Raw genomic sequence first — 25,700 nt, 5'->3', positions numbered from 1 at the left:
CCTCGGTTGAACGGAAATTAAGCATGGATCATGGGAAGCCGGAGGAAAATATCAGGATCATCGCAGGAAATGGCTCAGATCAATCTCCTCAGAATTGCGCGCCAGTTGAAACAATAACTGATCCGAAGTTTAAAGAGGCGAGCTTAGGTACCAGTTCTGTAGACTCTTCAGGAGCCCAAATCACCTTGAATCTCACAAATCAATGAATATTATAGGGTCTTGGAACATCAGAGGATTGTGCTCCAAAACAAAGAGGGATGAAATTAGAGATTTGATCAGCAAGCATAAATTGCCCATTTGCTGCATCATGGAAACGAAAGCTAGAGCCCATAAGCTTAGAGAATTTGTCAATGACATTCAAGAGGACTGGAACTATTGGGAAAATTATCAGAACTTTATCAAGGGTAGAGTTTGGATTCTTTGGGATCCGGTTAGAGTAAAATTATAAATGAAGATGGAAACTAGCCAGTTCTCACATGCTGAAGTTCACATGAAACAATTGAATCAGAGCTTTATTCTAAGGGCTGTCTACGGCCACACCTACAACATTGATTGAAGAATTCTGTGGAGGGACCTGGACCAAATTGTAAGTACAATTAACCAACCTTGGATTCTCATAGGAGACTTTAATGCAATAAGGTACCATAGCGAAAGAAAGGGAGGAGCAATGCCGAAAATCCAAGATATGGATGAATTCAACGAATGCATCCAAAACTGCAATCTAAATGATCTTCGATCGATTGGAAATCCATATTCCTGGAATAATCGAGCTCTAACCAGAGAAAAAATGTTTGCTAAGCTAGATCATCGGGCTCTGATAAATGGTGCATGGCTGACCCAATACTCATTGTCCTATGCGGAATATTTAAACCCAGGAATTTCTGATCATAGCCCAATTATTGTCATGCTGCGAGACTTCAAAAGTTTAGGGCCCAAGCCCTTCAAGTTCCTAAATGCTTGGTTGCAAGACCTATCTCTGTTCCCAGTTGTGGAGAAAGCATGGAGAATTGAGGTAAAAGGCAATCCCATGTTCAGGTTAACTCAAAAGATGAAGTAAAGAAGCATATAACCATATGGAATAGGGAAGTGTTTGGTCTGATCGGCATCACTTCTCCTATTATCAAAAAAGAGCTTGAGGAAATCCAGATGAAGATAGTTGCTAATCCAAATTGTAACAGCCTGAAAGAGGAAGAGACAAACCTCATAAATGAATTCTTAAAAGTAAAGCTCCTGGAAGAAAATATAGAAGCAGAAATCAAGAGTCAGTTGGTTGCAGTTGGGAGACTCCAACACAAAAATTTCCACTCGGCAATAAAATCCAGATTAAGTTCCAATCAGATCATCACGATGAAAACGGAGGAAGGAGCTCTCACTACAGAGCCAAAGGAAATTGAAAACATCCTTAATGATTATTTTCGGGGCCTGCTGAACACAAACAAGAGGAGCGTAAAGGATACCCCAGAACCTCTTCACAAGTTGACGGCAGATGAAGCTGATCATCTAACTCGTCCTGTATCCACAGAGGAAATAGAGGAAGCAATTCTAAAAGAAGATGGTGAAAAGGCCCCTCGGCCAGACTGCTTCAATGCAAGTTTTTTCAAGCATTTCTGGTATCTCACTAAACATGACTTTGTTGCAGCAATCAAAATTTTTTCAAAAGTGGTAAATTGTTGGCTGAGGTGAATTTGACCTTCATCACTTTGATCCCAAAAGGCCTGGACTCCCCCTCCCTCTCCAAATTCAGGCCTATTTCATTATGCAATGTAATTTATAAAACCATTACAAAAATATTGGCTTCGAGGTTAAAAACAGTGATTGGTAAGCTGGTGAGTGCTCCGCAATCAGCTTTCATTAGAGGGAGACAAATTCAGGAAAATATCTTGCTGACCTAGGAAGCACGGGTACTCTCCTGGGGCTCCCGCACCCGCACCCGACATGTATGGGGTGCGGGTATGTCCGGGTACGTCCGGGGTACGTACCCCATTTAAAAAAAAGAAAAAGAAATAGTTTTGATGGTTGGGTGCGTGTCGGGTGCGCACCACGCGTACCCGACACGTCCTGCTTCTTCCTGCTGCTTCTCTTTCCTCTCCTGTACTTCTCTCTACTTTCTTTCCTGTACTCGGTATTTACAGGTAAATGTCTTTACTATTTTATTGTTCATTTACTTAAGATTTACATGTAACTAACGGAATACCCCCCATTTGGATTTATTAAAAATAGTTTCAACACCCAAATCTAAAAGAAAAAAAAGTCAACTCTCCAGTTCTAGTACAAAATTCAAAGAAAAAGGGTCGGGTCAAAATTTTAACTTTCTTAACTTCCAAACGGTGGGGTATTTTTCAAATTTTAAAAATTCATAAAATCTATCGTGTCCAAACATTATTAAATCCCAAAAGTCCGGTAAAAAAATCTCATAATTTGGTCTCTAAAAATTACCCATCTTGTCAGGCACTGGTCAACACACTGGTGACAGACTTTTTTTTCTAATGAATGATGTATTGATGCCTCATGTTCTGAAATATGGAACTTAATCACTTATGAAATGAAGAGTAATATTAGAATTTTCCATTTTGGTGATGTTATTGTTATTTGATTGCTCTACAATTATTTTTTTTTATTTTTATAAATATATAATAAAATTTTAAAATATATTATTATATTCGGCATACCCGAACGTACCCGCACCTAGTTTTTTTGGCAAATCACGTACCCACGTACCCGTGTCGTGTCATACCAGCGCCCCGTACCCGTACCCGTGCTTCATAGTTGCTGACCCATGATTTATTACACAATTTTCATAGGCCCAACCATAAACTTGCAATGTGTTTAAAAGTTGATCTGGCGAAAGCATTTGACAATGTCAACCGACAAACCATTCCAGGTTTCATGCTTAGGCAAGGTTTTAACCAGACCTGGGTAAATTGGATCATGGAGTGAATCTCAAAGCCCTCTTTTGCCATCATGATTAATGGCTCTCCGCGCGGTTACTTCACCTCCTCCAATGGAGTAAGGCAAGGGGACCCGCTCTCTCCGTGCTATTCACCTTAGTCATGGAGATCCTAACTCTGCTCCTGGAGAAAGCTAGACAAAATCACACCTTATCTACTCTTTTCGTTAAGGGCGAACTCACAGTATCTCACTTGATGTTCGCAGACGATCTGATGATCTTCTCGAATGAAACCAGGACAGCAGCAAAGGGGCTGATGGAATGTCTGACAGATTTTACTGATATAACTGGTCTTGAAGCTAACAAATTTAAATGTGAAGTGTTCTTTGCAGGAACAAGCAGTCGTAAAAAGGAGCAAATCAAGAGGACCTTGGGTATGCAAGAAGGCACGCTGCCAATTAAGTACCTGAGGTTACCTCTTTTCACTTCGAGAATGAAGAAGGATGATTGTCAACCGCTGATTGGAAAGATCAGAAAGAGAATTCAATCCTAGGCTAGCAAATCCCTATCTCAGGCAGGTAGAGTGGAGCTGGTGAAATCAGTTTTAAGCACTTACCAGTTATACTGGTCTGCTGCTTTCAATGTGCCCCTGGAATCTTGTAAAGCATTGAGAAGATTTTCCGAGACTTCATCTGGGGGGGACAGAAGAGAAGCAAAAAATTCACACAATAGCATGGAGCGACATTTGCAAGCCTAAAAGAGAGGGAGGCCTTGGTCTAAGAAGGCTGGCAGAGGTAAACAAGAGCATGCAGATTAAGAACCTTTGGCACCTCATTAGCACAAAGAATTCTCTTTGGACAGCCTGGTTCCAAGCAAAATATGTAAAGCACAAAAAAATTTGGACCATCCCGGTTCTAGCAAAGCCATCGTGGGGAGTGAGAAGCATCCTCAAATCCAGAGATATAGCAAAACAGCATGTTTGTTATCTTGTGGGGGACGAAAGCAGCATCAAATTATGGAATCAGCCGTGGCAACCGAAAGAGGTGCTGAATACACTCATTTCGAAAAGAAGTACCTACTCCTCCCTTGCTATAATGAAAATTGTGGACAATGTCACAAGCCAAGGAGTATGGAACCCTGTCTTGTTTAAGGAGTCCCTGAAGGAAGAAAAAATAATTCTTGGTCAAATTCTGAGGAGTGGAAGCAAAGAAAACCTGCCAATATGGAAACCGGAACCAAGCGGAAAATTTACAGTCAAATCAGCTTGGGAAGAAATCAGAAAGCATCATGGGAAACCTAAATGGTGCAAAACAATTTGGTGCAAAGGGTTCAGCCACCGTCAAGCCATTGTTACTTGGAAGGCTATCCAGGGAAGGCTGAATACGAAAGAAAGGCTTGCTCATCTGGGCATCCGTATCGACACAACCTGTAATCTATGTGGAGCAGCAGCTGAAAGCACCGATCACTTGTTTTTCAAATGTGGGTACTCGGCCTGGATATGGAGGTCGATTCTATGGTGAATATGATCAAGAAGAAAACCAAAAACTTCAATTCTGGAGGAAGAAAATTGGATTAGAGAATCTGTTAAAGGAAGAGGGCAGAGGGCCACGGCTCTAAAATTGGGTTTCCAATCTACCATATACTGTTGGAGAGAGAGAAACCAGCAAATTTTCGAAAATAAGTCCACCCATAAAGCTCTGATCCTCAAGGAAATCATCAGCGACATCCGTATTCGCATTAATGGCCTCCCTCTTCAAGATAACCTGACTGAAACAAATTTCCAGGCTGCTACACGCTTTGGACTTAAATTCCTCCCATCATTAGATACCGAAAGGTACTGCACATGGGAGAAACCTGAGAAAGAAGAGGTCAAATTAAATAGTGATGCATCTCTGGAGGAGGAAGGAGCCATCAATGGCGGATTACTTCGAAATGACAGAGGAATAGTCATGATGGTATACTCAGAAATCGTGGCAAGCGATGAAGCGCTGATATCAACATGCTCTAGCTTCAAGCTATTCTTCATGGCCTCAAAGCGGCAGTGGCTATAGGAATTAAGCGAATTTGGATTGAAGTGGACTCTTTGCCGGCGGTTCAAATCATACAGAATAAGGACTGTACGCCATGGAAGGCAACCCAAATTGTACATCAGATCATATCCTGTTTGCTTCGATTTTCGGCATGGAGAATCTCGCATATATGGCGAGAAGGAAATGCGCCTTTTCTTCTATTTTTTCCTAAAGTGTCTTCCCTTTCCTTTTTTTAAGCCCATTGTTTTCTTGAAAGCCCATCTCATCTTACAACCCCCAATTTGATATTTGCACCCCATCCCAAATTCAATAACACTCCTCATATCTGATATGTGCATATTTTTTTCTTGTCTTTTTCAAAGTTTCGTCTTGTTGTTGCCGTCAATACATTAGTCGTTTGTTGTTGCTCATCTCATTTATCCTTTCTTCCAAATCTTTAATTTTCAAATCTCCATTTCTTATTTCAGTTGAGGTACCTCTTCGAGGTCCGTGCTTGAATTGATCTTGATCGCTCTACTCAGTTGAGGGGCCTCGATTCCTTGAGGTTCGTGCCTGAGAGGGTAGTTTCAAATTCCATGTTGAACGGTATTCGACCTATGATGTCTTGCCCATCAAGCCTTTGGTCCATTGTGACCAATTTCCATAAGGATCGGTATTCAAAACCGGCCCAAAGACTCTCCCATTCTGGCTTGAGTCCAATTTCGTTCTTTGAGGCTCTGTGCGGCTCATCTTTCATGCGACACGTTCTTCAACAACAGGCGGCAATTCTATGTTCAACAATATCAACAACAGGCGGACATCAATCGTAGCAGTGTGCATCAAAAAAAAAAAATTTGAAGAATGCAAAATTATATAAATAAAAGAACCGAGATGGTCCTGAAGAGATACAAAGAGGAAAAAAGAAGAAATTACAATAACTCAAGGTGGGAGAAAATCAAACCACTCTAAACCAGATCTAAGAACATCTCCCCTAGCTAGAGAATATGCTTCAGCATTGGCAGTTCTCCTTACATGCACAAACACAATAGAAGACCCCTGAACCAGGTCCTCAATCTCCTCGAATAAAGGCAAGAATCTCCATGGAGGGATCACCACCCCCGAAAGCCAACGAATTACATTTAAGGAGTCCCCTTCCACTATGATTTTATCAAACACTGAGCTATCCAAATGCTTGATCCCACTATGAATAGCTCTTACCTCTGCTTCATTTGAGTCCGCTAGTTCGATAGGCCCCAAGTAAGCCCAAAGAACTTCCCCCTTGTCATTTCTACACAAACCCCCAATTCCTGCATCACCAAGATTACCAAGAGACGAACCATCGAAGTTAAGCTTTAGTAGCCCATCTGAAGGAGGATGCCAAGATTGAATGATTTTCTCTTTACTGACCCCATCCTTACAAATGGTCGCCCATCCTTCCCAAAGGTCAAAAGCTGAAACAAAGAGAAACAAAGGAAGGCTCCTTGCCCGAGATATAACAGCAGCTATCATCTTTACATAAATCCAATAAGGTGACCTTGCCTCTCCTTCAAAAACTCGCGTGTTCCTCTCTTTCCATAACAACCACCAGGTAGCCACAAAGCACATCTTCCAGAGAGTCCTGCCTTTCTTTCTCCAAGGATTCCACTCCCAACTCCTAATGAAGTCTACAATGGTTTTGGAGGGAACCCAACAGACCCCAAAACGAGTGAAAATTAGGCCCCAAATATCTCTTGCTACCTTGCAATGGATGAAAAGGTGATCTATTGTTTCACCATCAGATAAGCAGAGAGGGCAGTGATCCACCAGCCACATTCCATGCTTCCTCAAAAAATCCATTGTCCGAATACGTCCACTGCAAACAGTCCACCCGAAGAAAGAAACTCTCGGCGGACAAAAGAACTTCCATATTGAGGAAGAAAGAGGCTCTGCTTCACTAAAAATCATGTGATGGTAAAATGTTTTAACTGAAAAGAAGCCAAAAGGGCACCAAGTCCATACTCGGTAACCTGCTCCCATTTTCTTGATATAGCAATCTTCTATCAAAGACAGAAAGCCTTGAAGAGAATTTAATTCTCTATAAAAAAAAGGCCCTTCTAAACTCGGGAGTCCAAACCACTTTTGCGTTCACTCTTTCGAAGCAATCCTTAACACATGCCCCTTTCTGAGAAGACACCAAGAATAACTCTGGAAAAAGATCCTTGAGAGGAACAGCCAAGCACCAAGGATCCAACCAAAAGTGAATCCTATCCCCACATAGACCTTGAAACGAATGTCTTTCATAAAAAGAACTTCCACCTTCAAAATATCCCTCCAAACCGATACACCTTTGAATTTATAATTGTCAGCAGAGCACCATTTTCCTTCCTTAAACCCATACTTGCTTCCAATAACTCTAACCCACAAAGAAGATTGTTCTTCACCAAACCTCTAGAGCCACTTTCCCAACAGAGCATTGTTAAAACCTTTTACCCTCCTGAGTCTCAATCCTCCATTTTTTATAGGGAGACACACCGCACTCCATTTAACCAAAGGAAGCCCTTTTGAAGAACTCGTTCCTCCCCACAAAAATCTTCTTTGGATTTGCTCAATTCTCTAAGCTACACTCACTGGACATTTAAATAGAGAAAGAAAGTATATCGGAATATTTGATAAAACTGCCTTTATGAGAACCAGTCTACCACCTTTGGATACCAAATTGCGCTTCCAGGTGTCCAATCTCCGCTCTATTTTGTGAATAATGGGGTTCCATAACTTTTTGTTCGGTCTTCCCACTCCCAGCGGAAGGCCAAGATAAGAGGCAGGTAGAAAATCTAAGGCACAACCCATATACGTTTGAGGGGGCATATTAGATTTCTTTAGGGATATCTATTATAATTGACATATATTGATTTTCAATCCATATACGTTTAAGGGGGCATATTAGAGAATAAAATCAGATTAAGATCAAATCTCCTCATATCTGATTTGATTGGGCTATATTGAGTAGTTGTGTTAGATTAGGCAAGTGAATATTAGATTAGGTTTATCTCTTACCCTTCTTATCATGATCTATTTCTATGTTTATCCCTATGGATGTTTTATATAAACACACATTAGGGCTCTTTGTAAAGCAGCTAAGAAATCCAAGAATAATAGAAATTTCTCTAAATTTAACATGGTATCAGAGTCAAAGGTCTCGAGTTCAAACCTCCCGGAGGGCAAAAATCCACAAGCGATGGTCGGCCCAAAGTGAGACCACATGTTCCATGTGTTTGCCAAGTGGGCCACACGTGTGAGGGAGTGTTAAAGTATAAAAGATAAATAACGCCTTTCTCCAACAGCTTAAGCTTTTGGAGAAGTTGGTAAGTTAACAACCTTCACTCGAAGTGGGTCCAGAAGCCTGATCTTCCCACTAAGAAGATCAATCATGTTGCGAACTGATTCGGGTTCGTAACCGATAAATGTTATGGTGTATATGCTTTAGTTACAAAGTAGTTATCAGATAGTTATTTACGTCAAGGTTGTGGGTGTTAGTTTTTATTATGTGTCATGGTAGTGGGAAAATGAGTTGATGATTTGGCATTCTTTTCGTGCTAGTATTTTAAGTTCTTATATTTCAATGAAAATGTAGAGAATTTGCAACCAAAGCAGAAGCTTATTTTCAGGAGAGTTATGGTTCCTCTCGAATTGAACCGTTAGGAGGTCCGGTTGCCTCGAATCAACCTCTCTCCCCCTCTCTTTTTTTGTCTTTTCCTTTGATTATTTGTGTTACGGCCTTACGACCAATTAAGCACGTAACAGTAAGAATATCCAACCAGCACAGAATGACAATTAAACAAGATGATTTAGAAAAAGCAATTTCAAGTTAGAAAACAATAATTGTTTTTATAATTGAACTAATTCATATTGAATTTTATTGTTTAAACAGATTTAAAAGGTTATTATAGTTCCCAAAAAGCTCTTGGAAGCCAATTAAAGAAGAAAAGACAAGCTGATTTTGTGCAATTATTGAAACATGGTATTGCCAGTATCAGTATCCTTGAGAAAAAGCAATTCCAGTTCAGAAAACTAAAATTAAACATCAGACAACCAACCTATCTGTGCTGGTTCAAGCACAGTTTCCTTCTCCATCTCAATAGGGGGATCCAATTCCATGCCATAGACACCATCCCCTAACTCAATTCAACTAACATTTCCATCCAAAATCCAAGCATTTTCCTCCTTAGTACAAACCATTTCCGCCGCAAATTCCAAAAAAGAAGGACGCAATTCTTCCACAGCCTCCTCCAAAAATACCCAAACACATTCCAAAGCATCCTTTTGCATATCCTTCATCAAAAAATTATCACGAACACTCTCATTCCCAATCGCCTCTATTATCTCATCCCTCGATTCCCTCAACCATTCCGAACCCAAACCAAAACCCTCCATCTCAGAACCCTAATTTTCCAAATTCTCTAAACATAATTATAATTCCGATTCCACGGTCGATCCATTCGATTGATTCCAAGGAATCGAGAATTTTCTCTGTGATTGAACATTTCAAAAGTGATGTACAGATTCTTCTCAAGAGTATTGTTTTCTTTAGACGGAGATCGTGTTTACGAGTGGGGAGAATTGAGATGAGTCTGTTGAGTACCCAGTCTTCGATTGGTTGGCGAACGAGGAATTCGAGAATCCATGAGCCTTTGTGGATGTCCGTTAGGGTTTGTAGAGATGAAACCCTAACATGGAGTATTGAGGATTTTTAGGGTTTTGACGTTGGAACAGAGAGGGGGAGTTTAAGAAGCGCGAAGAGGGGTGAAAATCTCCCGCCTGTTTGTTTCGATGGAGCCTCAAATTGCACGTGTGAGAAAAGGCACAAGGGCAAGTGATCCAAACCGTTCATCTTATGGCGTATTGGGAGATCATCCCTAGATATGGTCCCGTACCAAGAAAAACATTTTTAACTGAAATTTTTTCTTTCAATGATTTAGAAGGAAATTATATGATTATGGTTAATTTAGAGGGATATTAAGGTCCCTCTAACTGAAAATTGAATAGGGTTGGTTTATTTTATCTTTTTTACACGTGTACAAAAGTAGGGAATTTTATAAATATTTTTCCTTTCCTTGTTTGGATTGCAGGAATCAAGGTTGGAATTGGCACCCCATTCCTATTCTGCCGGGCATTTGATTTAAAAACCTGAACAAAAAACCAAGGGGCAAAAATGACATTAAGGGGGAATTAAATGGGGGAATGCTTGGAATCTGTTTCCTGTCCCAAGAGGTTATACTCTCAACCCGGCCCAATTGGAATGAAATTTGTATTTAATTTTTTCTAATTAATTTTTTTATTCTATTTTTTCATTTCATTTTTGGGCGAATTTGGATAGGAATCAAAATATGATGCTAATTTTGATTCGTCATTCCAGTCATCCAAATGCTCCCTGAGGACGTGTTCGGCAAGGCAAAAAAAAATCTTGTGAATCTCATTTCGTCCACAGAGTTGATTTCCTTCTTTTCTCTTTTTTTTTTCTGCCGACAAAATAATGGAATTTTTTGGAGAGAGTTAGAACCACTTCAAATATTCTCATTAATCTATTTCCACTTATTTTTTGGGAGAGAATGGGAAGTGTTACCGAACACGCCCGAGGAACCCCTCATGGTAAAATTATCCAAACGCTAATGACTCTTACAAGGGGATTCCCTCTCTTCTTTACATCTTATGTGACGAAGTGTTATCTTCTCAGTTATCTAAGCCAGCAGAGTTGGAGAAGGTAAAACCAGTTTAATTCTCAAGAGGTAGCCCAAAAATCTCACTTCTCAGGTTCGCATACGACAATTTTTCTTTAGGCAAGTCCCCTTAAAAACATGTGTGGAATCAAAATAAATTCTCACTTGAATATAATCTCCAGGTCAATCAAGATGACTGATGAGGGTGGGATTCGATCATCCAAGATCGCTACATGTGGCACAAGATTGAGAAATATCCGAAAATGGCAAGAAAATCTGTACTCCACCAGTTCATAGGAGATTTCGCAAGAGACAAATCTCAATATTGTCACCACCTGAGGGACTCCACCATATCCTAACAAACAAAAGCTCTGTCGTGTCCCAGAAATCTTGCTATAAATGTACACGGTTGTTAGAGTTAGTACCTTAAAAGCCAGTACATTGTCATTTAAGTATTTATAAAGGTTTCATTCCATGACATATATTGGCTATTATCTAATTCAATATGTGTGATGTGCGTATTATTTGACACATATTCATCCCTAGGTAGCAATGTAGGAATACCATGCTCAAGGATTCATAGATCCTAAGGAGCAAGGAGATATGGTATCTCGGTTCCTTGTAGACCTTAAAAGTTCCTGGTTATGTTCGAGACTATTCTTCCGTTAGGGAGAGTGCCCTAAGACATTGTTAGTGACATAGACTTAACATTTTTAGTCATTGTTCATGAACCCTAGTTACACATATATAATACATGTTTTGAGAGGGAAAGACATTGAACTCTCTCATCTCTTTCCTCCCCATCTCTTCTCTCTTCTCTTTCTTTCACTCACGGATGTTAGGATATCACTAATAATATCTTTGTTGGATATATTTTTTGAATGATGCATCTTTGTTGGATATTGTTCTTGAAATCGTGAATAATGTTGAAGATCTTACACTCTAGGAGATTGGTTCTTATGTTGGGGATTCTAATTCAACATAGAAAATTAAGAACAACTAGTTTTATAAAATCGACTGAGTTGCAGCCCGAAGGGGGTTTCCTCGTGATGAAAATAATGAAAGTAAACCTCTTAGTGCTTCAAATGTATTACTAAACTATTGATAAAAAAAATGTATTACTAAACTGCTACCATGGAAACTGTTAAGTTCTTACGTGATGATGAGGTTGAGAAAAAAAAAGAAATGGAGAATGGCGTGAGAGAGAGAGAGAGAGAGAGAGTTAGAGTTTTCTTCCACACAATTTCATATTTATATGATGCAAATATTACAAAGACAAAAATAGCCTTTAATAGAAACCATATATTCTTTTTTCGTATCATCCAGTCAACTGATGAATCAGTATCAATGCAAAGAAAAGGCACATGAACTGATTATGGCGATGAAATTAAAACTAAATCTCTGAAGAAATGGTTGTTTAATTCTTTGTGAGAAATAAAGAGAGACGACCGTTCAACTTGCAACAAAAGAGATGAAGGAAAGATGAGGATGAAAGAGGAAAGAGGTTTGTAGGTTTAGGATCATCTACAATGAAAATAAGGGTGCGTTCTTTAGGGCGTGTTTCTTGGGAATGAATTCTCGCATCTTTTGCTCCCTGGGAATAAAAATCGGAAAGAATGCCGTTCTGTAACTACTTTAATATCCAATTCAAAAAAAAATCATCCTTATTTTTTGGCATTATTTTTGGGAGCGACTTTTTCTCGCTTCAACGGATGTGGAGTGATTCCTCGGCACATTCATTCTCTCCTCTCACAACTCTCTTCACGTTTCTGTGCCCATCATCGCCCAGACCGAATCTTCAGCTATTCCTCTCAATCTTCTCCCGTCTCAACAAATATCAACCATTGTTCATAGGGCTTCATCTAAGAAAACCAGTGGTAGTGACTAACGGAGAGGAGCCATGAGAGCGCTTAGAACGATTCCGTGACCAATACAAAATTTATGTTCTTCATCTGAAACATTTTTTCTCCGTGTGAATCTTTTCTTTAACATTTTTTCTGTTTTTTACCTCAAGATGATGACCATCCGACCTAAGTTTCTTTGTTGCCTGTATTTTTTTTACATTTTTTTTTCCTTAAAGAAGACAACCAGACTGTCTTCCATTTTCTCCCCATTGGATTATTTGCACACCAAATGTTTGAGAATGTTACTACTGTGTTTTATACATTGTATTGGTTGATGTTTTTCTCTGAAAGTGTAACACTTGTAAATTGTTAATTTTTCCAGTGGTCTAACATTGCTAGATATCAAAGCAAATTCTAGATTTGTTCCACTGTGTTATTCGTAGCCTGGTTGGAACTTGAACTGTTTGTTGGTTTATGACTTGAATTCATCATATAATGTTCCAATTTGTGTGTTTTTCCACTTGGTTTTGTTTTTTGGTTTCTTTGATCTTTTTGGTTTTCTTGTTCCTTGATGCTCTCTGCTGACCATTGCTTTGATTTATAATCTCTTTCCTGGGAAGTTAAGAAAAATCCAGAATTGTTTTATTATTTTAGTAAATTTTTGGGAGTTCACTGTTGTGACTTATTGTTGGAATGGACTAACACACCAAAGCATGGGCACTTGAATATATAAAAAAATCTGCCATAGGCATTTCGGTCACAAAATGGTGGCATGACCTAATTTGCAAATTTCTTTCAATTGTTTTCCAATTACGAGAATGTAATTTTATTCTAAAAATATTGAAAAAAAAATTCTCTAAAATGAGTTCAGAAACGTGATTCCGATTCAAGAAGCACTCCAAAGAATAAGAATTGATTCTGGCTTCCAGAATGAGAATAAGGAGAATCGTTAAAGAACACACCCTAAGTAAACAACGAGAAAAGAAAATTAAGTTTAAAAACATGGAAAATCTATTCCTTCTCTATCAAAAACCAATGATCTGTTTAAAATTTCGGTATGATTATTAATTTAAGATGGTTTCTCTGCAAAGTAAACACAAATAGGTGTCATTCTGTAAAAATTGATAGTTGAGGAGTTTTTCTAAGAAAAGATCTAAGTACATGTGAGAACCTAGGATTTTAATTGTCATTTAGCATGCATTATTAATTACATATTTTCATACTTCTAGTTATATTACCATAACTATATTGCGTCACTTTTAATTAAAGTATAAATTATACTAATGAATTATAACTTTATGATGAAATGACCTCCTTGTATAGTATACCGCCTATCTATAAGATATAAAATATTATTGTGTATAAATTTTGTAACACTACATTGGATAGAGGATGATTAAGATTAAAAATGTTAGAACATCCTAGGACTCTTAATTAGACTCCACAGGGCTAAAGACCCAACCTATTAACCTAGGATTAGAGGATGATTTAACCTTTAAATATAGTTAGGGATGTATTATTAAATAGTTGTAAATTTTATTTGAAGAAAGGATAGAATAGACTTTTCATTTGAAGTGGCAAATTTGTAAAATTGTGCGGAAAATGGAGGGCAAAAGTCTACGTAGAGGTTTTCTTGCCACATGTCCACATAACATGAAGCTAATCCTTTAATAAACAGGTGTCTTTGCCAAGATAGTCCCATCACACATTAGTGAAGTCAATCCCCAACACCTCACCATTATTAGTACTAATAATTAACAAGTTTATTACAACTAACTACTTCTAAAGCTAATGAAAATTATAGAAACAATGCGAAGAGACTAGAAGGGAGTAGAACATGATAGAAATAGAAAGAAATTTCGTGCTAGAGCTTAGCTAAAGAGAAAACAAGAGACTAAAAGAAAAGAAAGAAAAGGAAGTGATGAGAGAGAGAGAGAGGAATTTTCTTGAAATAAGCTAGGTTCCTAACTTCCTCTTAGATTGGAGTGTATTTTTTATTTAAAGTGAAAACTTGGTATGATTTTGTTCTTAAAGTCCTATGGTTTTCCTTACTAGAAATCTAGTTTACAAAGATTCTTGTTTTTACCCGTTTTTATTAAATACTGGAAAAATAGTTTTCGTTTGAATTTTACTTTGAAAATTTTAACAAAAAATCAATGTGTTATTTAGATATGTGGTAAAAATTCAGAGTATTTGGATCACAGGATTTGTCTGTAGAATATTTGTTGTAATCATTAGAATTCATTGAAATCTGACGCATGTAGTAATTCTATTATATTTAATTCTATGATTATCAAATTGAAATTGTGTCTCTACAAGATTTTAGTACATGAAAATATCTTTGAAAGGCACAAATTTTATAAATTTTGGACACCATTTACTATAGTTTCGACTCAACTCAAGTTTAAGGACAGAATCTTAAATCTTGTCCGTATTCATTGAATTTCTGTTATTTTTGTGCACTGAATTTGAATCCCAATTTTTTATGTGTTGATTAGCAATATGTAATCTACATGTAGTTACAATTTGAGTGCATTTGCACTTCTATATTTTTCTGAAAATTTTCTAATGTAGCGAATGGTCAGAAAATCCATGTGCTGAGCTTGAATTTGACCTTTGTATAGTCTGCCCTTATTGCTACTTATGTAGTTATTATCTGAGAATGATGTCTTTATATATTTTAATGTACACTCAATTATCTTTCATATGGATCTGGTTTCATAAATTTTGAATGTCATTTGCTATATATTTGTTTAGGATCAAGCTTAGTGATACAAATCTTTTTTGTTATTCTCTCTTGAAATTGAAATGTATCAAATTAAAGTGACTTGGGTTGAAATGTTGAAATTTCACAATATAAATATTGAAGTGTTTATTGAAGTGTTGGACTCTTCTCAATCCCGGGGTTCTTTAGAACTTGATAGTGCAATCGTAGATGAGTATTCCCTTCCTTGATCCCGAAGTTCTTTTGACCTTGATAGTGGGGATCCTGGTTGTAGAAATCTTGATTGCATGGAGTGTTGGCTGGCGGGTGTGTAGGAGCATATCAATATTGAAGTGTTTATTGGAGTGTTGGCTGGCGGGTGAGTAGGAGGATAGAAATCTTGAAGTGCTTATTATGAAGTGTTGCAGGTTTATGTATGGAAAAAGAGGCTTTGCCTAATTGCTTCGAGTGTTGGCTGGCGGGTGTGTAGGAGGATAAAATATTGAAGTATTGTTAGGATAAATATGAAAGTTTTTAAACCCTTGAATTGTACTCGAAGTGCATTGTCTTGTGACTCAAAAGTGAATCAATGACTATGATTGCTAAAGGAATTGCTTAACATGCTTCCACTCATTGTCATTAATATCATATCGTACTTATTGCCTAGTATCTTATCATTGAACTTTTGGATTGCTTTTGATTCATAGAATTCATGCTTTTGATCGTGTAATATTGATTTTTCACTCAACCTCAAAGGTGTACTTCACTCTTTGAGTAAGTTGAGCATCTATTGAGCTGCCTCACCCATCCCATGTCTAATAACTATTTTACAGGTCAGTGATACTGAGGAGCATCGCACGTGAGAGCTGTTTTTGGGAATTAAAAGGACAAGTCAGGTTGTTTGTGTTTTCTTAGGATTTGTAGTTTTTTTTTATAAAATCCTTATGTTGAAGGACTATTGCATAAAGTAAAAGAATGAAACGTATGTGGGATGTAAAAGCTTGACTTGTATGGTTCTTACTTGGACATGTTTTTGTATAAAAATGTGAAAAGTTTTAAGTTGGCTCCTTTTTGCTATCTTAAAGTGTATTTGATCTTTTAATTATCAAATTTGGTTAATGTACTTGCAATGACATTGGGGATGTCACAGTACAGGTGCCAATATGAAAAAATCCCTATTACAAATGTTCGCAGATAGCCCATAAAGGATGATAATAGAATAAACCTACCGCCCCTTGTCTGAATCTAGCTTGTGGTTCTAATGTCACCTATGAATGGGAAAAGGTCATGGACAAATTCATTTATTTTCAAGCAATTTAACAACTGATGTATGGAACACATAGAGCGGCATTGGTAACATTGCAATGTAATCAAGTTAAAATCTAAGTTCCACCTCCCAAGCACAAGTTTGAGATTTGAAGGATATGATACATTGTTGAACAACATGTTTTCACAAACTACAGGTAATTCCAGCTACCATAAGATTTCTAGAAGAACCAAAATAATATTAATGTCTTATTATCAGGTAAGGAAAAATCAACAATCCATATATTTAACTCATATTTGTCTATTGAGAGAGTAAAACAAAAGGTGGTGGTAGCTGCATTTGTTATTCCAGTGGGAAATTCACATTAAAACCTATTTAAATGCTTTGATTAAAGCAGAGATCTTCATCAGTGAAAAAATGGAAGTAATATCAATGTGAAACTCATAGATGAACACAATATCCATATGCTTATTTTATCATTCAAAATAAAATAAAACTCATATGCCTGTTTCTCTAAACTTTTTAGTGAACAAAATTCTTGGCCAAGAGGATGTCTTAATGAATTTTTTTATGGATGCATAAGAAATGAAGCACTTCTTCCCTATCTTCAACTTACACAATTAGCAACCTATCAAGAAAAAAAAACTTACACAATTAGCAAACGACATTAAATATTGCCACTATTATAACATTCTCCTTATAGGAACTAGAACCAAAGAGGCTTAATGGTTCTGCTAGATTGAAGAAAATTTTTATGCTAAATCTAGAGCTTCGCCAAAGAAGTTGTTCACTCTAAGAAGTCTTTACAAATACAAGGGTTTTATGACAATGGTGCTAGTTCTTCCATACTATTATGCTATGGGAGGATATGGTAGTAAAGTTTTTGAATACTTGTTGAATTAAGGCATGAAGTGGTTCCTAGACATAAAATATCAAGAGGAAGACTTACCATAAAGTTTTCGATACCTTGCTGCAAGAATTACGAACATATTCAAGAAGTTGGTTACTTAAGACATGAGGCTCCTAGCCTGAAAGTATAGAGAAGACTAAGCCAGTACAGTCACCAATCACAAACATTCATATAAATTGAAGATAGCACTTCAATGAGGTATATTAATCTATAACAATGGGATGTAGAAACTTAGTACATTACATAAATAAATAATCAAGTAACACTCAAATGCAAATTACACAATCGAAGATTCAGCAAGTTCAAGAAATACAAAACATTTATATGACAAGATGTATGATAGTGATATACAAACGTAAAGCTCAACAGTCCCAAGGAATTGTTTAAACTCCCATACAAATTATGAAGAAAGGTGTGGTAGGAAACATGGATCCAGAAGCGACCCTTACTGATGAAACATTATGTTGTCTTGTTGATGTCAGTAATAACTCCCAACCTCATCAAACAACTAAAACTTTCCATTCCTCATCATTCCTATCTACTTCGATGTATGCTAAATTTTCAAAACATTTTAAAACCAATTTTGATTATTTTTAAAAAATGCTCAAATTAGTAAGTTTATGAACTGGCAATCATGAGCTTTTCCAGTTTGAAAGATTCCAAAAAGAAAATTTGGAGATAATAAATGCAATTGGGTTGAGTAGGGCTTCATGTTGATCTCCTTTTGAGTTAGAGGGACTCATAATAGTTTGTAAACTAGTTCTTAAAGCCCTAAAGTTGCTAATAGTCTACGAACTACTTGCACAAAATCTCTGTTCTTTCTAAATTGGGATTTTTACTTAATTGGGAAGTACTGTATGTATGATGAGATTCGTAACTTGCAATAGGAGAAACAATCGTTGTTTGTTTTTCGGAAGTAGGAAGTCTAAATTTAATCGTTTTAAGAGTTTAGAAATTGCTTTTCTCTTTTGAGTTTTTTAGGCCAAAACAACTCTTACTTACTAAACTTTAGAAATGTAGAGTATAGAGGAAATGTGTTTTGGGTTTATTTAGAAAGCACTATTGGTCTAGGATTAGACAATTATAGCCTACACTTTAAAAGAAGCTTCTTGTGCCAAGATTTTACATATTTCACCCGTAGGGTTGAATGGAACAGTTCTTGATTACCTATTTTATTGAACATGTTTTCTTGCAGCTAAAAAATGCAGTTAATGATTTTGGGGATTTTTATTTTAAATTCCTGCATGAATTTCTATGATTTTGGGAATCAAATAAAGCAAACTTTCAAGTATCTACACAAGGGCTGAGATCAGTGAACAAATGTGGAAAGTGGGACGATCAGTCCCTTCCAATGTAGCTTGATTTTTATCTGTTGTCATGGAAGATAAATTCTGTTTTTGAATATGAAGTGATCATGTTATAATCTTCCTTCCAAAAGGAAAATTAGATAATTAGAACCCAAGGTTCTGATTCCAACAATACAAAAATAATAAACTGCCACAATGATATCCCTGTTGGGTAAGCTAGAAAGTCATATCCGTGAACAAAAATTTTGGGAATTTAAAGGTTTGAACGATGGAAAACTTCTCTTATTAAAATTGTGTGGTCTCTGCTTTAAGAAATTTTTTTCTAGGCTGAATATGGAAGAACCATGATAAAAGAAAAAGAAAAATTCCCTTAGCTTCTGCAAGATGATCAGTTTGGTTATTATCGGATGGGGTGGCAGATAGTTTAGGCTCAAGCAAAATTCAAAACAACTTGGCACATGATTTCACAAGCATATTAGTCATTGGACTGAAATCCCAAGATAGAACCATATTATGGATCCCAATATGAAATGCAGTGATTCCAACCAAGAGGCTTGAAAACATATTCAATATGTTGAAACTATCTAAAATGAGTTTGAGTTTATATGAAACTACACAACACGTTGATCCTAACATAATATAATTTCTTAAATAGGCTTCCAGCTGTAAATGCTTTCAGAGAATAGATAAAAGGTTAACTTCTTGTTGTCTCTCTTGTTGTATTGATTCTGATTCTGTAAATTTTTTCTAACATGATGTTGAAGAAGCTTTTCTTAATTTTATCACATTTAGTCCAAAGTAGCAAGAATTTTGAATAATCTCAATGAATGGATAAAGGTATTCAAAAGGGATGGAGAAATGGAAACATACGTAAAACGTAGGAATCATTCATTATTTGGTAGAGCTAAACTAAAGAGTATATGCGACTTTGTAATAAAATAGAGAAATTTGAGTTTAGTAAAAAATTGCAACTAAGAAAGAATCAAAGAAGCATTTTAAGTCAACATGTGTGCATGTTAAGTTCTTATTTAGAGAGAAAAGAAGTCAATATCTGTGTGTGCCTGTGTTTTTAACTCTTGATTATTTAGCCAAAAAAGGCAATGTTTGTGTGAGAATGAGAGAAGTCATTTTAAGTCAACATGTGTGTACGCTTTTAATTCTTACTTATTTAGAAAGAAAAGAAGTCAATATGCATGTGTGCGTCTCTGTTTTTACTATTGCTTATTTAGCCAAAAAAGGCAATGTGTGTGTGAGAAAGGGAGAGAGGTGCATGCAAGATGGAAAGGCAATGTGTGTGTGAGAAAGGGAGAGAGGTGCATGCAACATGGAAAATTACCAATGCTAAGTTCTAACAGAAGTTTGTGTAATAAATGCAACAGAGAAACCTATCATAGCATTTCATCTTATTATGACTTATGAGTATAGAGAATGTAACCAGTTGCAAACGAAATCATCAGTCAAATACCATTTAAAGCAAACCAACACTAAGAAAGGAAGAAGAATTGAGAAGTTGAATGTCTGAAATTTTAGTTACATGATCAAATATATGAAATATACCAAGAAGTGATGACAAGGAACAGCCAGTGATTAATAAGGTCAATAAAAATCATGGTGGCTGGTTTAATTTTGTTAAGTTAACTGTGCATAGACCTTACTTCCATACATTGATCAAATTCTCAAGTAATTTATACAAAGATTTTTCTTCTTTTTTCAGGATAAGCTGGAAATTATTGAAAAAGATCACAACAAAAATAAAACAAACACTCTACCAACGGAAAAAGCTCATAATGGTAAAAAACAAAAAAAGAAATCTCATAAGAAGTAACCATAGAATCCAAAACGGAGCATAAATTCAACGAAGTATACAAGGTAAATTGGTCCAAATTAGGGTTCCTCTTTTCCTCAAATGAGAAATAATCAATGGTAGATTAGGCAAGATTAAGATAATTTTTTTTGAGATTTAATGAGAAAATCTGGTAATTTTTGGGTCGGAGAAGAAATTGGTGCAATTTTCGCTTGGTCTCATATTTTACATTTTTCATGGACAAGTATCCTTTCTTTATGCACCTGAAATTCAAGTAAAATTAATTATTTCCTTTGTTTTGTAAGAACAAGAAAGTGAAAAAATGAAGAAGTGAAAGTAGATACAGAGACTGTGTAAGTTTACTTTTCTTTAAAAATAAATAATGGAGTGAAAACCATTCATAAAATTATTAAAGGCCAAGAGGAGAGACAGAATGTACCTTTAGCAGAGTAGCCTTTAAATCAGCTTGTGATTTATCCATATTTGGGTGCTGTGTGAGATGTTGGGAGGTGAGGTTCTTCAGCATCCCCTTGGGAAGGGATTTGAGATTATGACATGAGCGAATAGCGAGTTTTATAAGCATGGTAGGAAGCAGTTCTCCTGGTAAGGACACAAGTTGCAGACAATCATGAATTTTCAGATATTGGATGGAGGTGAGGTTGTTGGGCAAGATCTCGATATTATCAATTACAAGGTGTGTAAGCTTGTTGAGCATCCCCTCTGGCAACGACTTTATTTGAGGACACTTTTTAATTTCCAATCGGTCAAGTTTTGCGATGCCTCATCAAGGGATTTGAGATTATCGCAACTGAAGATATCGAGAGATGTAAGCGTAGCGGGTAGCCTCTCCAATGACTCCAGTTGTGGACACTCAGCAATATGCAATTGATTGAAGGATGTGAGGTTGAGCAAATCATTGGACAGGGACATGAGATTACCACAACTGATGGTCTTGAGAGATAAGTGTGGTGGTTTGTTAAGCAATATAAAAAATGTGTGCAATCTCTTCGATTCATGAAAGGTCTAAAAATTTTGTGAGAAGTCATCGTGGGGCCACATCACTGAGGAATGCAACATTTGCACGGGTATTGCAGGAGTTAATGTCCTCCATTCTAACATATTCATTGCCAGAAATGGATTGTGCAAGGTCATGAATCAAGTCATGCATCTTGTAACTTGATCCGTACTTTTCAGCATAATATTGAAAGGACCTCCACGTCAATTCATCAAAATACTCGGAACCTAAATCTTACAATCACTTCCTTCCTTCAGGTTGGATAAATCCTTCTGCAATCCATAGTTGGATTAGAGTGTCCTTCTCAAACTTATAATCCTTTGGATATAAAGAACAGTACACAAAGCATTGTTTCAGACATGCAGGTAAGTTATCATATCTAACTTTTAGAATTGGAATAATATTCTTTTCCACCTCTGATATTTCCCACATGTCACTTTTCAGTATATTCTTCCACCTGTTCTCATTAGTGTTTGTGCGTAAGAGACCTCCCAGAGCTTCCATTGCCAAAGGCAAGCCTTTGCACTTTTTTCCAATGTCTTTACCAATTGCTATTAAGGTTGGAGGTACATCTGAGCTTCCCACTGTGAATGCTCATTGTGTGTAAATAAGGACCAGCTATCATCCTCCGCTAAGCCATCCAAATTATAGACATGCATTGTGCCCATGATACCTGAAACTTCCGGACAAATCCGTAGGGAAAAGTACCAAAATCCGTAGGCAATGGTTTTTCCCTACGGATTTTAGCTTGCACAACTTCCGTAGGCTAGGTGAGGGTAGGGAAAGCCTTTTCCCTGCGGAAGTTAATAAATACTGTAGGTAAATTGTACTTTTCCCTACGGCTTTTTTCGTAGGCATAGATCACATTTCCCTACGGAATTTCAAAAACATCCGTATGGAAAATTGTGCTTTTCCCCACAAAATTTTTTAAAAAAAAAATCGGTAGGGACCACCTTGTCTCTACGGAATTTCAAAATAATCAGTAGGGAAATGTTCTTTTCCCTACAGAATTTCAAAAAAAAAAAAAAAAAAAAGCCGTAGGAAAAATGTGCTTTTCCCTACTGAATTTCAACAATAAATCCGTAGGGAAAATGTGCTTTTCCCTACTCCACAGTTATAACATCCACTTTCCCCCAAAATATACAAATATATAAAAACTTAACTATTTTAATTGAATAGTTTTAAAATTACAAAAATTCATTAATAACAAAAGTCTCGATATTGTTCCCTCAACTGAACTTGACAAAATACAGCATTGTTAAACATTCATCATCTAATCATTTATATAACACCATCTTCATCATGTCCTCATCATCAATTACTCCAGAACTCCATGTGATTTTCAATTGAATGTTGGACTCTTTGAGATGGATGGCTGTGCAGGCACTGAACCTCTTTAGGAGCAACGGTATGTGACATATCCTGCCAAACAAAAAGTTAAAAAGAATGAAGTTCTTAGCTGATTCTCCGCAAAAATTATATATACAAGAATACACAGCATACATTACGCTTTCAGAATGAGTGATCTTCAAAATGAATGATACGGAAACAACTACAACATATAGTAGAAAAAATGCATGCATTGCACATTTATACGACCACAAGAAACACAAGTAATATTAAAAACATCAATGGCCATATTTACAAAGGAGACACATTGGGTAGATTATATATTTTGTTTTATGTAATGCAAGAGTCAAGAAATAGGCTCATTCAATTCATCTCCCTTATATATCACATCAAAATATACATTGAAATTAAGCTAAGTCCAAGTATCCCATATTGATGATGATACATTGACTTGCCAGCTAAAAAGTGAAGCTATGTGCTGGTCCGCTAAGTCTAATAATCGCATCAGTCATTGCAGAAGAGACTAAAACTTGACCTTGCTGACCATATGCACACCTATAAATGAATATTGCAAACTAATACATGAATTAACTTTCATTTAATGATCCATGGAGGAGCTATTATCTGAATATTCCATCGCACAGTCACCTTGACAAGAGACAATATCCATTAACAATGTTCTAAACAACATTAAGAGGCATTGTGAACTATATCAAACAGAGATGCAGAATTGATGTCCTTAACAATGTAAAAAATACCAGTTAACTGAAAATTAATAAGAGCTATATGCTACGGCTGTGTAGTTCTCATTATTGGCTAATAGCATGAAGAATGTCAAATAAACCATGATCAAACCTGATGCAGTTCCAAAGGCTTTCACGTTTTACCTGTTGAGAAAGAATTCGGAGGGCCTGAACCCTCTTGAAACCCTCTGCCAGACTCTTGCTAGGAAATAGGTCTTCCAAAGAACAAAATCATTGAAAATCTGCAAAAGGACACATACATATAATAAGATAAAAAGATTTAAGTTGTAAATAAAACATCATCAGTGACCAAAAGGATAAGTGGATCAAAATTAAATACCTCGTCTGAAACGGAAAATTAATTTCAGAAAACTCAAATTTAAAGAGATAGAGAGAAATTGAGGTTTACTATTCTTTAGTCCCAACTGATACTTTTGACTAACCTCGCTGAATGGATAAAGGCATCCAAAAATCATGGAGAAGGGGAAACATATGGAAACAGGTAGGGATCATTCTTTTTTTTTTTAAAGGTAAGCTAGGATATAACCTCCAACTTCTTTATCATTCTTTATTTGGTAGGCCTAAACTAAAAGAGTAGGTGAGATTTTGAAATAAATTGGAGAAACTTTAGGGCAGTAAAAAGTTGCAACTAAGAAAGGTCCAATAAAGCATTTTAAGTTAACATGTATGTTTGTGTGTGTGCGCTTTTAAGTATTTCTTATTTAACAAAAAAGAAGTCAATATGCCAGTGTGTTTGTGTGTCTGTATTTTTATTTTTCCTTATTTAGCAAAAAAAATCAATGTGTGTGTGTGCGTGTGAGGAAAAGGGAGAGATAGAGAAAGAGGTACATGCAAGTTGGAAAATTAATTAAATGTTGATGCTAAGTTCTAATAGAAGTTGGTGTAACAAATGCAAAAGAGAAACCTTTAGACACCACTCCATCTTCTTATAAGCATATGGAATGTAACTATTTGCAAACTAAATCACCAATAAAAAAGATACAAAGAAATGATGACAAGTAACGACCAATGAATAGAAAGTTCAATAAAAATCCATGCTGGCTTGTTTGACATTGTTAAAGTTAACTGTGCATAGATCTTAGTTACACACATTGATCAAATTCTTAATACAGACAGTTCTTTTCTTCTTGAGAGACTGAAACTAATTGAAAAAGGAGAACAGAGAAAAATAAAACAAATACTGCACCAAGGGAAAAAGCCACTAAAGGAAAAGAAAAGGAAATCCCATAAGAACCAAAGCAGCCAGAACAGTGCTTAAATTCAGCGATGGGTACTCAGTAAATTCATCCCAGTTGGATTCTTTTTCTTACAAAAAGGTAACAATTTATTGTAGACTACTAGGTAAGTAAATTTGAAAATAAATGGCGAAGAATGTACGAACCACTCTTTTAGCATCATCAACTAATGTCAGATTTGATTTTAGAGAAGAAAAATTCAACCCAAACATACAACAAAGAAAAACACTTAACCTACTTCGAACCATGTAAGATAGAATTTTGTAAGGGAATCTAAAATTTCTTGGAGTAGATTTTTTTCCAGCATCATGTTGTTCCATCCTAATCCATAGAACTAGAACAAAGAGCATTCTACTAGCATCAAATCAACTAATTTCGAATTTGATTTTAGATTAAAATATCTCAACCTAGACATACCACATTTAAACCTCCTTTGAACTATGTAAAACATAATTTTGTTTTGGAACTGCAATTTTTTTGAGTTTATGTGTTTGCCAGCATCATGATGTTCCATACTAGGCTAAAAAACTAGAATAGAGAGTTTCGAATTTTCTGTTTACCGACTGTAAGTAATAGAAGTATGCATCTTTATCAATGCATTCATTTTTTAATCTCTTTTGAGGTTCTTAAGCATTACTAATTTGAATGTTAGGCATGTATGTGGTCCTTGTCTTGTCTCTTGAGATTTTACATGCACTAATGGGGCTCCCACATTTTATTGATCAAGAATTTCAAAAGTTTCTACTGCATGAACGCTTAGGTACATTCAACAGCTGTTGTCAGATCAAACTGGAGTAAAAGAAGTGTAAATGAAAAAGTCTTCGAATATACACAAAACCAAAATGCATGAATGATAATTGTATCTGTCAGGATCAGCAAATAGCGAAGTCTGATATCCCTACAAATTAGCA

The 25,700-nt window shown here is 36.3% G+C and overlaps 2 protein-coding genes across 2 annotated transcripts; one reads left to right on the top strand and one right to left on the bottom strand.

Annotated features, from left to right (window-relative positions):
* The first annotated feature begins 307 nt into the window (after positions 1–307).
* On the top strand, positions 308–1,683 carry LOC143850507 (uncharacterized). Its single transcript, XM_077359748.1, has 2 exons — positions 308–430; positions 1,036–1,683. The coding sequence occupies exons 1-2, from the start codon at positions 308–310 to the stop codon at positions 1,681–1,683; spliced, it is 771 nt and encodes a 256-aa protein (XP_077215863.1).
* A 19,997-nt stretch (positions 1,684–21,680) lies between these two features.
* LOC143850505 (putative disease resistance protein RGA1) lies at positions 21,681–23,023 on the bottom strand. The gene is made up of 3 exons (XM_077359747.1): positions 22,949–23,023; positions 22,763–22,862; positions 21,681–22,024 (listed from the first exon to the last, which is right to left on the bottom strand). The coding sequence occupies exons 1-3, from the start codon at positions 23,021–23,023 to the stop codon at positions 21,681–21,683; spliced, it is 519 nt and encodes a 172-aa protein (XP_077215862.1).
* Positions 23,024–25,700: the final 2,677 nt, after the last annotated feature.

Source organism: Tasmannia lanceolata, unplaced genomic scaffold, assembly GCF_043159265.1.
Source record: "Tasmannia lanceolata isolate RefF3 unplaced genomic scaffold, GAP_Taslan_0.1 ptg000018l, whole genome shotgun sequence".
Taxonomy (NCBI): Eukaryota; Viridiplantae; Streptophyta; class Magnoliopsida; order Canellales; family Winteraceae; genus Tasmannia; species Tasmannia lanceolata.
Note: the sequence above shows the minus strand (reverse complement) of the source record. Positions and strands in the feature narration are given on the sequence as shown.

What these genes read in the sequence shown, in the direction of transcription:
- LOC143850505 (XM_077359747.1), bottom strand. Translation starts at nt 23,023, where the DNA reads ATGCATGCATTTTTTCTACTATATGTTGTAGTTGTTTCCGTATCATTC. An exon ending in AGATCACTCATTCTGAAAGC is followed by an intron (nt 22,863 to 22,948) that starts GTAATGTATGCT and finishes TTTGTTTGGCAG; the next exon opens with GATATGTCACATACCGTTGC. An exon ending in AAATCACATGGAGTTCTGGA is followed by an intron (nt 22,025 to 22,762) that starts GTAATTGATGAT and finishes GAGCATTCACAG; the next exon opens with TGGGAAGCTCAGATGTACCT.
- LOC143850507 (XM_077359748.1), top strand. Translation starts at nt 308, where the DNA reads ATGGAAACGAAAGCTAGAGCCCATAAGCTTAGAGAATTTGTCAATGAC. An exon ending in TTTGGATTCTTTGGGATCCG is followed by an intron (nt 431 to 1,035) that starts GTTAGAGTAAAA and finishes TCCCATGTTCAG; the next exon opens with GTTAACTCAAAAGATGAAGT.